Source organism: Ambystoma mexicanum, chromosome 7p (assembly GCF_040938575.1).
Source record: "Ambystoma mexicanum isolate Mex_15411 chromosome 7p, UKY_AmexF1_1, whole genome shotgun sequence".
Classification (NCBI taxonomy): domain Eukaryota; kingdom Metazoa; phylum Chordata; class Amphibia; order Caudata; family Ambystomatidae; genus Ambystoma; species Ambystoma mexicanum.
In genome coordinates this window covers 139,259,258-139,274,269 of record NC_090939.1, presented here as the reverse complement: position 1 = coordinate 139,274,269, position 15,012 = coordinate 139,259,258, and the positions used below count along the sequence as shown (strand labels likewise).

The 15,012-nt window shown below is 45.9% G+C and overlaps 1 protein-coding gene across 1 annotated transcript in view; it reads left to right on the top strand.

Moving 5' to 3' along the window:
- Positions 1–9,319, top strand: part of ARHGAP31 (Rho GTPase activating protein 31) — a 603,437-nt gene extending 594,118 nt beyond the window's left edge. The window contains exon 12 of the mRNA XM_069635924.1: positions 111–9,319. Within this exon, the coding sequence (XP_069492025.1) occupies positions 111–2,555 (2,445 nt within the window). The 3' untranslated portion in view covers positions 2,556–9,319. The remainder of the gene's footprint in view (positions 1–110) is intronic.
- The last annotated feature ends 5,693 nt before the right edge of the window (positions 9,320–15,012 follow it).

The window sequence follows — 15,012 nt, the reverse complement described above, 5'->3', positions numbered from 1 at the left end:
TTAACACCACAAGGCATGCAAACGTAACAACAGCAAGTTATTTCAAGGACTGTTGTCCGTTGCAAGTCAGACATACACTTTATAGTAATTGATTTGTTTGTGTTTTGCAGGTGGCAGATGACCTTACAAACCCCCTGATGGAACCGCTGTGGCCAGAGATTCAGCAGGTGCTGAAAATCATAGAATCCGAGGAGGAACTTCGCACCATTTCCTCAAATGTTGGCCAACCCCAGTCCCTGGAGCCAGATATCAGCTCTTCTGTTGAGTCAAACTCCTCCTCCACCAGCTCAGGGAGTCATCCTGCATTGCCGGAAGCAGACATTTTGGATACACCTGTTCCGGTTACGGCTGGGGAGGAACTGACTGCCAAAGAGGAAGCACGAGACACCTGCAGTCTTGAAACAAATGAATCGAAAAACATTGTTTTAGAAAATTGCACTGAGGGCCTTTCAAAACTGGAAGATTGTTCGCCTGAAACAGCACCACCAAAGAGTCTTTCCACCATTGTGGACTCCAAGTGCGACAGCCGCTTGCATGAAGATCAACACCTTGATGCAAAACTCCCAAAGTTGAACGGAGCTTCAGACAAGTCATCACCAACCCTGACAGGGCAAAACACAGACCAAGGTGGGGCGGGCCGCACCTCTGGCAATCTGCAGCCTAGTCCCACGAAAACACATAGTCCAACGTTGGCGGAAACCTGGGGCCAGGTTAAGAAGGATCTCTTAAGGATCCACCCAAAAGGTTCTAGGGAAATCAATGACCTGCATTTACCTTCTAGTAGAGAAGACATTCTATGGCAGAAGCCAAGCAAAGGTCAGACGTCTTTCAACCAACAAGACAATGTTGCTGGGCCAGATGGCATTCAGGGTTTTGATTTGGTGGAACCATGGGAAGATCACCAGTGGGTCACCAGTCCTCTTCATTCCCCAAAGCTCAAAGACATACAAGAGAAAGAGGTGCCAGAGTTTCTGCCGAGCAGAACTGGCCCAACCAGGGAAGTTAACAAGAGGCCGGAATTTAGTCGTAGTCTTTCCTTGGATAGTAAAGACACTCGAATGAGTCGATGGACTGTAAAAAAGGCTCTTGCAAGAGAAGCCGAAAGACTTCTGGAAAAATCAGGAAGGCGGAAGGAAGATGCAAAAACTCATACCCCGCACCACAACTCAGGGCAAAACAACCATGTGGATGTTTCTGGGAAGCCGTCAAAGTTAGAGGAACCATTGGGTTTCTCTAGGAACCGTACCACTACTGGCAGCAAAAAGGCTCAGGAAACTACACCTAGTCCTGTGTCCTTTAAAGAACCAAAAGAGACAGAAAAAGAGGCCCAAACCCCAAGGTCTGCACAGCCGTCCGTGCACTTAAAGCCAGTGGAAAGTTTACGGTTGCCAAATATTTCCAAGGAAGTTTCAACACCGCAAAACGCCATAACTGGAGAAGTTGCAGAGCATGATTCATCACCCAAAGAACCTCAGTCAATAAATGGAATTGAAGAAGAAACTCCCAGTAATATAAAAAATAGGCCTTGCTCACTCAATGTGGAATCGATTCTTAAAGCAGATGATGTTATAAAATTGGAGAACTCACCAGGGGGCAAACCCACTGGGATTAATGAACCAAGTACTGTAACACAGGCCAGCCTGATTACGCCTGGGAGCTGCAAAACAATGGACCAAAGCCAAACGGATTCATGGCCATCACCGTTTAATTGCCATGATTTGGATTACATGGTGATCGGCCGTGCAACCACTGGTCGTCGCAACTCCGCCCCTGTAAGCGTCTCAGCCGTGAGGACCTCCTTCATGATCAAGATGTGCCAAGCTAAAGCGGTGCCAGTCATACCGCCCAAACTTCAGTACACACAAATTCCCCAGCCACTGCAGGCCCAGAACGTCGACTCCACAGCTCCCGTCTCAGACCGCGAAGTCATCGGCCAGACGGACTTCGCTTTAACCTGCAGGCCGACCTTTACCCCGGTGAGGAACCACCTGGATTCTCCCAAGAGCCCCTGGGCCGAAAAGAAAGCCATGGCAGAAAAAGAAAACAGTGACCCTTCTGCTGTTGACTCCACATCTTCACAAAATACTGGGTCAATTCTCTCCGCAGACCCGTCCCCTTCCGATCACAGCCTGAGTTTGGACGCCCCTGTTCTGAGGAGAAAGCGCGTGTCAGATGGGGAATCTACAGGGGAAAGCTCACTATCTTCTAAAATAGAAAGGCCCTCAGGGTTTTCCAAGCCATCGTATAGATCGCGCCCAGGAAGGCCTCAAAGCCTGATTTTGTTCAGTCCTCCTTTCCCCTTCATGGACCACCCCTCATCCCAGGACTCCAGGACACTCCTATCCCCCATCAAAAGCCCATCGTACACCAACTCCCAGGATTCCGTTTACGGTGAGCCATCCGGCCAGCCGCGCACTCCGGACGGGGTTACCCTCAGGAATAAAATGACCATCCCTAAGAGCGGTCAAAGACTCGAGACTTCTACCAGCTGCTTCTACCAACCGCAGAGGCGGTCGGTCATTCTGGACAGCCGGAGTAGCCGGCACATAGAGTAATGTCAGCGGGCAACTGGTGCCAGCCATAAATGCCAAAGGCAGTATTGTGATTTCTGCAGCAGTTATTCTATGCAATGAGGAGTGCGAAGTCCTCTGTTTTAAATGTTAGCACAGTCTGCTTCTGATGTCTTCTACTTTTTTTGTATTATTTTCTGTTTCTCTCTGAAAAGGTGATCAGCTCTGGCTTCCTCTGTTTTTTGTGCTGCTGCAAAGAGATTGTGGGTATTTCTCGATCCTTCCAGAGGGAGGAGGTACAGCGGAGCCTCCATTAAGACTTATGTAAAATGGGCAAATATAATAGTGAATGCACATTTCATGGAGCTGGGCCAGGCAGGGGCGGAGCTGGCTTCCATGCTGTGAATGTTAGGGGACGCTGTGTAGAGTGGGCACTTATTTTTGTATTCAGATTCTCCGATGGCAACCACCCTCGCCTACCTGCATGGAGGTATTTTAATTTGCTGTTTTTTTTTTGTGATTCATTTCCTCTTAGTCATTGCACACAACCCCCAAACCACTCCTTTCTTTCTTTCTTTCTTTCTTTCTTTCTTTCTTTCTTTCTTTCTTTCTTTCTTTCTTTCTTTCTTTCTTTCTTTCTTTCTTTCTTTCTTTCTTTCTTTCTTTCTTTCTTTCTTTCTTTCCTTCCTTCCTTCCTTCCTTCCTTCCTTCCTTCCTTCCTTCCTTCCTTCCGCTCCATCTTCCTTCCTTCCTTCCTTCCTTCCTTCCTTCCTTCCTTCCTTCCTTCCTTCCTTCCTTCCTTCCTTCCTTCCTTCCTTCCTTCCTTCCTTCCTTCCTTCCTTCCTTCCTTCCTTCCTTCCTCCCTCCCTCCTCCATGGGGCCGTCGAGCGATGGCGCTATGCCAGAATCCGATGGTCATCTACAGCAGCATGGCACATGTCTGCCATTACACTGCAAGTAGTTTTTCAGAGACCTTTAAATATTTTTAGAATCAAAGTATGAATCTGTTGGATCACTGAGAGAATCTGTAACTGCACTGTGGGGAATCTGGCAAGCCAGCGTCATAATCATCTAGCGCGCTGCAGTTCTATACAATTGCACTGCAGGAAGTGCACCAGGCCAGTATAGGGGGCTTCCAAAGGGCAATAGATGTGTGGCAGGTTGCCTGTAGGCGCGGACACAAATAACATATCACGCGTAGGACCTGGGAATTCACTGGAATACTTTTTGGAAAGATTTTTGATCATGTGATTTACCAAATTTCCGGTAAGGAAAAGTTGTGTTTTTTTACAAAAGGTGTGATTCACCAGGAATGCAAACCTTGCAGCCATGTAAGAAGTCTATTGGTGTTGAAAAGTAATGGATGGCTTGATGCATCAGGGGTAGTGGGTGCGGAAAGGGCCCAGTGCAAGTTGGGGAACAAAAACGGAAGGATTGTACCCGGTTAAGAGCGGAATGAAGGGCAATGATCCGCGGTTTCTTATCAACAGGGAGTACATGGTGGTAGGGAGGGAGAAGTGGCACAATGCCGCCATATTTCTGAGTTGGCCAGTAGGTCAACATCTTCATACACAGGAGAGCTGCCCAGTCTCCAAACGTTGACACGCGTGCCATTCTGAATATGCAGATTTAAATTTACATATCAATTTGAAATTTTATTTTCAGCCAAGTCAAAATTGAGATGCACAGTGCAGGGAGGAAGAGAGTCAACGTTGCCATGGTGAGGCTTTCATCTTGGTTGGCTGCCCTCTTCAAATGCCCACCAAAATGTCCTGCATCGTGCCGCTGGCAGGCAACTGACCACCCGCAGGGGCGTGATGTCCCACTAGTGGGAAATTACACTTGTGGTTTCAGGGCCAAGCCTCTTGCAGGAGGAAAGCTTCTTCATCATGAAGATCTGAAAAACCTGAATATCGGTCAAAGAGTGGACGAGCTCAGGTATGTTACATTGATAGGAAGAATTGAGTGAAAGGCACTTAGCGGAATTGATGTTTCCCATTCTTCAATGGGATAAAAAACAAAGGCAATCATTGTGCACCCAATGCAGAGGAAGTGGGGATACATCAATGACTGTCTCTGGACCTCTAGATGTTCCTGCTGTCACTGCTTGACGGTAACAGAATTTAGAGGAACTTTGGTGAAGAATTGGGTACCAGGTTAACTTGCAGGCCATACTAAGTGTTGGAGATTCCTACCTGGTCAAGGATTGTGTGCCCAGTGGAGAGGTTGTGTGGGGACAGCTCATCAGCAGTGACTTCTAAGAAAGATCCCCACGCTGCTGCTTCTGCTGCCGATGGTTAACTGAGTGAACAGAATCTGCAGGAAGTGATGAGACTTAATGGGTATTGGGATGATAGATAATCTAGCAGGCCAACAGCAGTGTGTTGGAGGTCCTTGCCCAGTCAGGCCTTTTCTGCCATATGGAGGGGCAGTGGGGGCACACCTCGTCGACTGTGGCTCTTGAGGTTTGGACCTCTCTGTTCCATTGTTTGGAGTGAACGGAGTGAACTTTGAGACCATATAGAAGTGGATCTCATGTTTGGGGACCAATACCCAATAATGGGTGTGGTGCCCAATGCAGATGTAGTGGGGACACACCTCATTCCTGTTAGCTCTAAAGAACGAGTCCTCCTGGTTCTTCTGCTTAGAGTGAATGGAGTAAAAATTTAACTGAACTAATTTGATGTTTTGGTTTGATATAGAAGGGGATCTCAGGGTTGATGTCCCCGCATACTGATGTTTTTTTCACCCAGGAAGTGAGGTCACCCTCATCTCCCATGGCGCCTAATATCTAGACGTCCTTCTTCCACTTATCATAGTGGACAGAAGTAGAGGAACTGATGTCAGGTATCAACTATTGAGCTAATATAGAGCGCCAAGCTCAGGGTTAGACCTCCCAGACCAATGAATGGTTTGTGCTCAATGCCGGGAAAGTGGGAACACACCTCATCTCCCATGGCGCCTAATATCTAGACGCCCTTGCTGTGTTTCGTATAGTGGACAGAAGTAGAGGAACTGATGTCAGGTATCAACTATTGAGCTAATATAGAGGGCCGAGCTCAGGGTTAGACCTCCCAGACCAACGAAGGTTTTTGTGCTCAATGCCGGGAAAGTGGGAACACACCTCACCACCCATGGCGCCTAATATCTAGACGTCCTTGCTGTGTTTCGTATAGTGGACAGAAGTAGAGGAACTGATGTCAGGTATCAACTATTGAGCTAATATTGAGCGCCAAGCTCAGGGTTAGACCTCCCAGACCAACGAAGGTTTTTGTGCTCAATACCGGGAAAGTGGGAACACACCTCATCTCCCATGGCGCCTAATACCTAGACGTCCTTGCTGTGTTTCGTATAGTGGACAGAAGTAGAGGAACTGATGTCAGGTATCAACTATTGAGCTAATATTGAGCGCCAAGCTCAGGGTTAGACCTCCCAGACCAACGAAGGTTTTTGTGCTCAATACCGGGAAAGTGGGAACACACCTCATCACCTGTGGGCTCCTAAGATCTAGACCTTCCACCTGGGCGGCTTAGACTGAACAGAATTTAGGGGAATTGATGCGACGTATTAGGAAACTATAGAACAGGGGTCTGCAAACTATTGATCTTCAGATGTTTTCTCCTACAGTTCCTATTATCCCTCACAATTGATTTTGCTGGTTAGGGCTGATGGGAATTGCAGTCCAAGACATATGGAGAGCCAAAAGTTGCAGACTCATGATATAGAGGTTTGAACTAAGGGTTGGAGATCACTGCAGGCGAAGCGAGGAGACACCTCATCAACGGTTTCTCCTAAGATATAGGGCCTCATTCCGAGTATGGCGGTAAGGGATAGCGGCCACCGGTAACGAGACCGGTGGCGGTATTCCCTTACCGCCATACTCCAAGTTCCCTCTGCGCCTTCGCCCTTAACGCCTGCTTTGAGCAGGTGTTAAAGTCGAGGGCACAAAGGGGCCTCCAAGCCAATAACGGTGACCGTAATGAACGGTCACCGTTATTTGCATCTTCCCCATTCCCATTGAGCCCTACGGGGGCTCATTTGGGAATGGGGAAGAGCCTTGGTGAATGGGGAATTACCGCCCCGCCAACCTTGGAATGGGGCGGTAATTCCGCCATCCACCAAGGCGCTGCCGGTCCGGGTACGGCGTCAACCAAGGCGTTAATAGCGCCATTGGTTATCGCCGTACTCGGAATGAGGCCCATAGACTTCCTTGCTGCCACTGTTTGCAGAACAATTAGTGCTTGATATTTCCCATGTCTTGTAATGACTTAATTAAATGCTAACCCCCTCCATTTCCTGAAATACTTGACCATTGTCATTTCAATTGATACTACCTGCAGTTACCACAAATGTGTACAATATAATGGGGGTGATGTTAGGAACAAGCTTCCCTGCTCTTCCATAAGCCAATGAAGAACTTGACATATGCGTGTAAGTGAGGTACCTCACTTTTGAAAAGTTTGTTTTCAGCACCCATGCCAGCAAATCTTTACAAAGAGAAGACACATCCTCTGTACTCTATGATGTTGTAGAGTTATCTGCATTGGAAGCCTCCTCCTCCCCCTACTTTCTTCAATGGAACACTCCATGGACCGCGCATCAGCATGAGATCCTACTTTTCGCAACGGTCTGGAACATCTGGCAGACATCTTACAGTGATGATAAAATATGTTGCAATATTGATAAGATCAGCCTATACCGACTGAGCAGGTATGGGTAGGATGACTAATGAGAAGAGGTTCATCCCCTTTAACATAGACTGCAATTTCCCCGCCACGGAAGGATTAAGGCGGCCATTTTGTTTGAGCGTGAAAGAATGAAAGGAAGATAAGTATTTGAAAGTGTTGTGTGTGTTATAAAAAAAATGTCAAAGTCTAAAAAGAGTTAAATATAAATATAAGTATATATGTGTATATAATAAAATATAAACTGTATATCTATTAAACTGTTGGTGGCAGGCAGTGAAACTGACCCTTTGAGCTGGACAGTGATTTGAATTTGGGTCCCCTAGCATTTGGTGGTGCATTTACTTCACCTTCAGTGCCGCACCGGACCCTATGACTCATTTGCCAGGAATGTTCCACAGCTATTTTGTTTGCAGCACCTTTTCTTCACATTTCTGAGTCTGTGCCGCGGACATCTATACGCTTCTATCGTTGCGCAACCGCTTCAGCGTTGTGTGCGACAGTGCATCAAATGCTTCTGGCTGGCACTGCCGCATAGAGAGTCCCTTTCAAGAAAAACAGAGAAGTGTTGTGAGTTGTCAGCTAAATCCATGTCACTGTTGACATTATGTTTCCTGTCCTGGACAATCGTTCTCAAGCTGTTGTGGGAGGTGTAGTCTTGTCTTCCCTCAATTTAACCCACTTGGACCAAAGCAACATATTACAATAGCTCGTAAAAGAAAAGCCTTGGATAGTGTGTAAGAGGCCAGGTGTGAGCTGATGGTATGCTAAATCTGTGACAGGGAGTCAAATAAGATGCCTACAGCATTTTGCCAACAGTGCCTGCCAACCAGTTGTGCACAGCTAAGAGGGCAGCAAATAGGTCAGGCTTACAGGACATCCAACGTGAATATTAATGGGATAAATGTGCATGCAATGGATCCAATTGGGAACTCATTTACACATTCATTGGTTATCCTGAAAAGCCAATAGGTTAGTAGGCCAGCAGGGCATCACTGCTGTAGCCAGTCCATTGGTGGCCAATGTGGGACCCCATTCTGAAGTCAGCGGAGGACACAGGGGCAGCGGGACAGTCATCTGCGACCACCAATGAGCATTTCCAATGTGGACCCTTCGTGGGGCGCAGGGAGTGTGGCTCAGTGATTATGGCAAATGAAACTGTGCAAAGGATTTACATTCCCTGCACCTCCCTGACGAAAATGCTCCCATCAACCTGTTTTAGAATTAAGCAAGTATTTGAATGCCTTGAATGAATCAAAATCTCTCACTAGTCCCTCTCTCTGTCCCTCAACGAAGGACTACGATGCCCCTAGATCTGTGGACCCCAGAAGTGATTGCCTTCTGGCTAGTCATTGGTACTTGGGAGCACAAACCGTGAGTTTGCTTCTTCGTGAACCAATAGTGGTAGTTTAGTGGAGGGCTTCTCTCAAACCTATACTATCCCTGTTAGAAAGGCAGCGCAACACCTGTTCCTAGGGTACAGACTCCACCAAAGGACAACCTAGTCCTCCTTTGAGTGAAAGAGAGAGTCTAGTTAGAGAATATGACTCATTCAAGCCATTCAAATATTTGTACTAATCAAGGTCACCCATGTGTGTTACAGGACGTTCCTCTGGTGACAGGGTTACAGTCCTAGTTACAATAGGCTCCCTGTGTATGGTGGTTAGAATTAAGCAAAGCAACTAGAGCAACATGTAACACGAAGGGGCATCTCATGGACACACATGCTGGTTACTGAGCAACTGTGCCCATTGCCAACATGATTGTTCTTTTTCTTGATTTGTTCATACATGCCAACATGCCTCTTTCTATTCGGGCGATGCTGGTCAAGCCCTAGATTTAACTTTTCATTCTGGGACTTGTAGTCGTGGATCTCTCCGTTGTAAACCCAGTGCTACAAGTCCCCAGAATGCAAAGTTAAACCAGGACTGGACTAGTATCTCCCGAGTGGAATGGAGCTTATTGGCATGTATGTTATTGGTTGTTTTTTGCTTACAAGTGTTTCCCCAGTTTTATTCCTGAGTCTCAGCCACGAAATTAAACTGGACTTTTTATGAAAATGTAAATCCTTGCCTTGTGTTATTTTCTACTGCACATTAAAAAAATGATCATAAAAAACAGAAAGGTCTTATGTAATAATGTTATCTCATTAGAGGCTTTCTTTTTTCGAAATGTTTTGATGTTTTAAATTATGTTCGATAATGACTGTGTTAGGTCATTTTGCTGGTGTTCCCCTGCGGTTCACCCCCTATACAGGTAGGGGATGGAACACGGGGTGTTAAGGGTGGGAGTGGGGGTTTGCCCTGCAAAAGAACCCCAACAATGTGAATGCCACTGGCCGCATGGCATAATAAACCTACAACTGTCGTTTGAAAAAATATATATAAAGGTTCATGCCAGATAACTGCACCTTCTAAGAGCTATAATATTTTTTTGTTGCATTGTTAAAGCGCTCACACAGCCTCGAGGTACTGTTTCAGGAGTTTGTCTTAGTTGCGTATTTATAATGCGCTTAAAAAGCTAGAGGTTTCTAAGCACGACCCGGGGATTGAACCTGTTTCATGTGGTCTTGCTTTTAAGGCGAGCACGCTGCCCCTGAGCTATCCTCCAGGGACAGAGCTCTCATTATTACCCAAATGAATGGTGCTGAATTTGTTGACCTTGGAAAGATAAAAGAGTGTCATAGTCCTGTCACTTGAACTTGTAGAGTGCATTTTTTTTTTGCATTCACATTTTTATTAAATAATTTGCAGCTAAACAAGACATACAGTCCAGGTGAACAGATCCCAAATCAAGAATAGGTCTTGTTAGCTCTAGAAACCTTCCACAGATTCCTTCATACAGATTCATTTTTTTCTGCTAACATAAAATGACTCTTTCAGGCAGTGACATTTTGCAAAGGTCTTCAACCCAAATCGACCAGGAAGGGAAAATCACACTCTTCCAATACCTCAAATGATTTTCTCAGCAGGGAGGGCTGCTCTAAAAAACCAACACTTTTGCGGATACGTCAAATCTTTGAGAATCTCTTCCTCCCCAGAAACAATTTCATGAAAATCAAAATCTCGGTCTGATAATAGAACGAGGAGCGGCACGCCAAAAGGCTTAGGACCCTATGGTACACAGGGGAGAGGGGGGCACTACATTTTACAGATTTTACAGTTTCTCAGGATCAAAATCATATATAGTGACAGAAGCAGACCCAGGGTGATACTGTTTTCTGGTTTGCTTTATGCCCATGTTTGATAAAGGGCGGAGATAGCTCAAAACACGTGTCACAAAGGGGCATACCTCCAATAGAGACACTGTACATTAAATTCCAAGACTGTATTGCTTATCTGATGGTTCTGGTGCAACATCTAGGGCTAGCAATCACACTTATCCAGTTTAATGGTCTGCCTCACTATTGGCCTAGCCAAGCACAGAGAGGGGCGTAAACCCCACGTTCCCACTGATAATAGAGCGTGGTTCATAGTTTCAGTGACTTTATGCTAGAGTGATCTCACTTTAGAACACTCCCATATCATGTGTACAAAGGAGCCGGCCCCATGGCCACAACCCCAACAGGTGTCCAAGTCACTCAAACCTCTAGCACACAGTTTGGGTTTGCTCCAGTAAACATTGTTCAGAATTTGCATCTGTCGCATTCTCTCCCCTAGACTCAGAGAGGTCAAAGCCACATTCCTCACAGGTTCTCCATCTCCGGACTGTCATTTCTGTGCCAATCGAAACTGACCAGGTACTGAGGAGTAGCTCATTGGATTTCCTGTAGCTCATTATAAACCTGTAGACATTTGATGCAAAGTGACCTTTCCCTTTAAGATTCAACACCTGTTTCCTGAGAACATCTTTTGCAACTATTTCAACACGCACCCAATCGCCACCCTTAATTTCCTATATCTTGGAGGTTCCTTAATGTAGACAGCGCATTAAAGGGGATCCACTTTTGGTTCACAGACAAATCTCTGATCCACTGCACTCCACTTAAAAACCAGTTTGGCCAGAAAATAGGCTTCTCATCAATTTACACCCTCTTATTCATCCAGACAGAAGATGTGTTTCAAATGGAGTTATTCCCTACAGTCAGATCCTCTCGTTTACGCCACGTCTTCTTTACTAAATCTGTCGCCAGAGAGATTACTCAACCTCTCACGTTTCCAGACGTCAAGAGGGCCTCAGGAGCAAGCGTTCATTCCAGACTCTGCCCGCGCCCAAACATCAATTGAGTCTTCAAGTAAATGAATTCCAGTAAAAGCCAGATGGTACAGTGCAACATCTATAAACATCCAAACCTCCTCTCTCACAAGGGAATTGCAGCGTCCGAAGCTTCAGGTGTGGCTGCTTATTCTGCCATAGAAAACTCCACAACAGGCTTTCTATTTCCACAAAACTGTTTTTCTTCACCTGTAGCGATAGCATACTCAGGACAAAGTTAATGCGTGGAGCTGAAGACATCTTAGTGACTTTGACCTTCCCCCAAAGAGACCATTTCAACTCTATTCATCTCGCCAGGTCAATTTTTGTTCAAGTTCGTTGCTAAGTAGCTAATATTTTCATCCACCATAAGTCTGACCTCCTTCGTCAACCACGCTCCCAAATATCTTAACCTATCCGGGCACCAGCGGAACCCGAACTTGTCGATGCAGGTACTGTTGCAAGAAGGAGAAGTGGGCATGGTCTCGGATTTGGACCAGTTTATTCTGTATCCAAAGAAGGATGTAAAGGCTTCTATCTGCTTCATCAAATCTGGTAGGGAAGAATCCAGTTCTTGTATCACAAGTAGCATGCCATCAGCGTAGAGCCATACCTTCTGTATTGCCTCCCTATTGAATTCCTCATATCTCCATGTCAGATCTGGTATTCATAGCCAGAAGCTCCATTGCCAACACGAATAGTAGAGGTCAAAGCGGGCAACCCTGCATTCGGCCTCTTTCCAGTTGAAACCTATAGGAGGGCAGATCATTTGTGTTGACTGTTGCCATCGGTTTTGAATACAGTGATGATATCCACTTCCTGTCAAACCTGTAATATTCCAGCAATGCAAAAAGGTAAGTACTACTCTATTCGATCAAATGCTTTCTCAGCGTCAAGAGAGAGGACAGCCACACCGGACATCTGCTTCTGGCTCTCCTGCAAGGTTAGGATCTGTTTTCGGATGTTGGTAGAGGGATTTGCAAAGATGAGTTCTTTCTGAAGACATCGTGAGACTAGGCTGGGGTGAGTAACCTATTTGCTTAGATTCAGAGAGACGGGATCAAATGTACAAGGTAAGTTCACAAGTAAGAGACATATAAGACGATATCCATCGGCACCCTCTCAGTTAAGCAGCTCCCTTTCAACTGACGATTCGGGATCACTCTAACACTCGGTCAACATTCCAGAGGCAGGCATTCCACAGGAATTCCAAGCACAAAAGCTCACTGTACAGGGACAAGGGAGAAGTCAAGACACAACAGGATTCCTCCCCTTAACAAATCCCGATTTATTTTTATTCATGAGTTGCAATAAGCTGTCCTCCACTGGCAGTGATAACGCCTTGGATAATATCTTCTTGTCTGTGTTTATGAGACTGATTGGCCTGTAACTTTACATGGATGTAGAAGGTTTCCACTTTTTCAGCAATAGAGAGATAGAGGCGTGTCTTGTCGATGGAGGAACCACCGCCTCCCGTTCGAAGCACTTAGCACTTCCAAAAATTCAAATGCCACATTTGGCATGACCCTATAAAACCCACCTGTGAGACCATTAGGACCAGGGCATGTTCCCCGGTACAAACGACTGTCTACCATTGTCACCTCATCCACGGAGAGAGTCAAATCTAAATGAGCCCTTGTTGAGTCTGGCAGGTTCCATAGCCCACAGTTATCGAGGTATCTCCTTATGTCGCGATCTCAGACTTCACCCATGATGAACATAATCCAGTGTAGTAATCTCAAATCTCCCTATTATCCTCAACAGGGTTGTATGTCAAGGTCTCAGAGGCGCTTGTGATGGCACTTATAGTTCTCTCGCTCTCTTGAATCCTCAAACGATGGACCAATAGTCTTATCGCATCTCTCTACTCCTTTTTAATAGCTATTTTGAGTCCTAAAAATGAGTCTATCTGCTGCCCTTTCAGACAGCAATGGATTCAACTGGTACATTATGTGAACCAAAGTGTCTTTCATATGTTGCCATGTAGTCTCGTTCCAACTTTTGAATCTCCTCTCGCAACGACCTTATTTCACCCTCCTTTGCTTTATTCTTCTTGCTGGAGAGACCAATTAGCCGGCCACGCATATAGCGCTTAAAAGCTTCCCAGGTAAATTCTACCCTTCCCTCCGGGAACCAGTTTCTAGTTACAAAATATTCTGCTTCTTTCAGTATTTTATCCACTGTTTCAGGATTGTCTAATAGTGCAGTATTCATTTTCCACTAGTTGGATTTAGGAATGAAAAATGACAATGAAACATCCGATTCAAACAAAAAGGTGCACGATCTGATACAAGTATAGCATCAATATCTGCTTCAATAACAGTGTGTGTACATTGACCAGCAATCAGGAGCATATCTATGCAGGAATAAACATTGTGACACCCTGAGTGGAAAGTGTAACATGTATCCGAAAGGTGAGTAAGCCGCCACACATCTACAAATTGGAATTCTTCTAGCAGTGCATTCAATGATCTGGGATTACCCCCCACCCCCACCCATAGAGTTGGCAGATCCACCATTTCGATCCACATATCGGTCCACAGTCTCATTAAAGTTACCGCCTAGCAGAATATTGCCCTGACCAATCTTCTGGTGGAATTGGGCAAGTGATCTATGTAAAGAAACCATCACCACTATTTGGTGGCCACACCTGCCTTTAACTCATTGAGACGGTCCAAAATGTGCCTGCTTCTTTTGTTTGGGTCATTAATACCCTTAACATTGCAGGAAATTACTTTCAAACTATAGAATGCTAGTCACTCTAAACCCCCCGCCACTGATATAAATAGACACAATGTCACAACTGATGGTGTGAGAAGTGATTTATTGTGAGGTGTCAGCCTACAGGTGTTTCGACCCAATGGGGTCTTCCTCAGGGCTTAGTTCAGTGATTAACCGTTCACGTTATCGATGAAAAGGTGCCCAATCGATGTGCGACTTTCAAACTATGCTTGCCTGAAGTAGACATTATGAAAGTGTTATTCCCACAGCCAGATACACAACACAAGATAGACAATGACGCAAACAAACAGTAAACACTAAAACACTTATACACTTCCTGGTATAGTCACACCAGGCTACAACGTGCATAAACCCGGCATCCGTCCATTTGGGCCCAACACATAAAAGTAACTCATTCCCTTTCTCCCCCCAGAAAGTGTAGAATGAGTCTTGTTTTGTTTTTTGGCCTAAACGGCTGCAGATTTATTTCCATAATAACATAAAACCACACTGCACACATTAGTGGAAAACACTCAGAAGATGCGGCGACTGCTCCGTGTCCAAAATAACCTGCTTCCCCCTTCCTTCCCCAAGAGTCCAGAATAGGCCCAACTCTCCCAACCTTTGCGTCCGAGCCTCTCCTGCCCCTGCAGGCGCTCCTGGGCGGGGAGAGTGCCGTTACCTTGGGGGAAGCTGAGCCTTGGTTGTTCCCTCCCCAGACGCCACTGCCGCTTAGGCTCCAAGGGGCGCTGGTCTGAGAAGAGCGAGAACCTTCCGGCTTTCTCCTGGCTCATCCGGAGTCTGTCTCATGTGTTTGTTCGGCCAAACACTGCCACACTGCCTTGTCATCCTGTGACGTCGATGACCCAGCTTTTGTGCTTGCTCTGCCCGTCGGGTGGGTG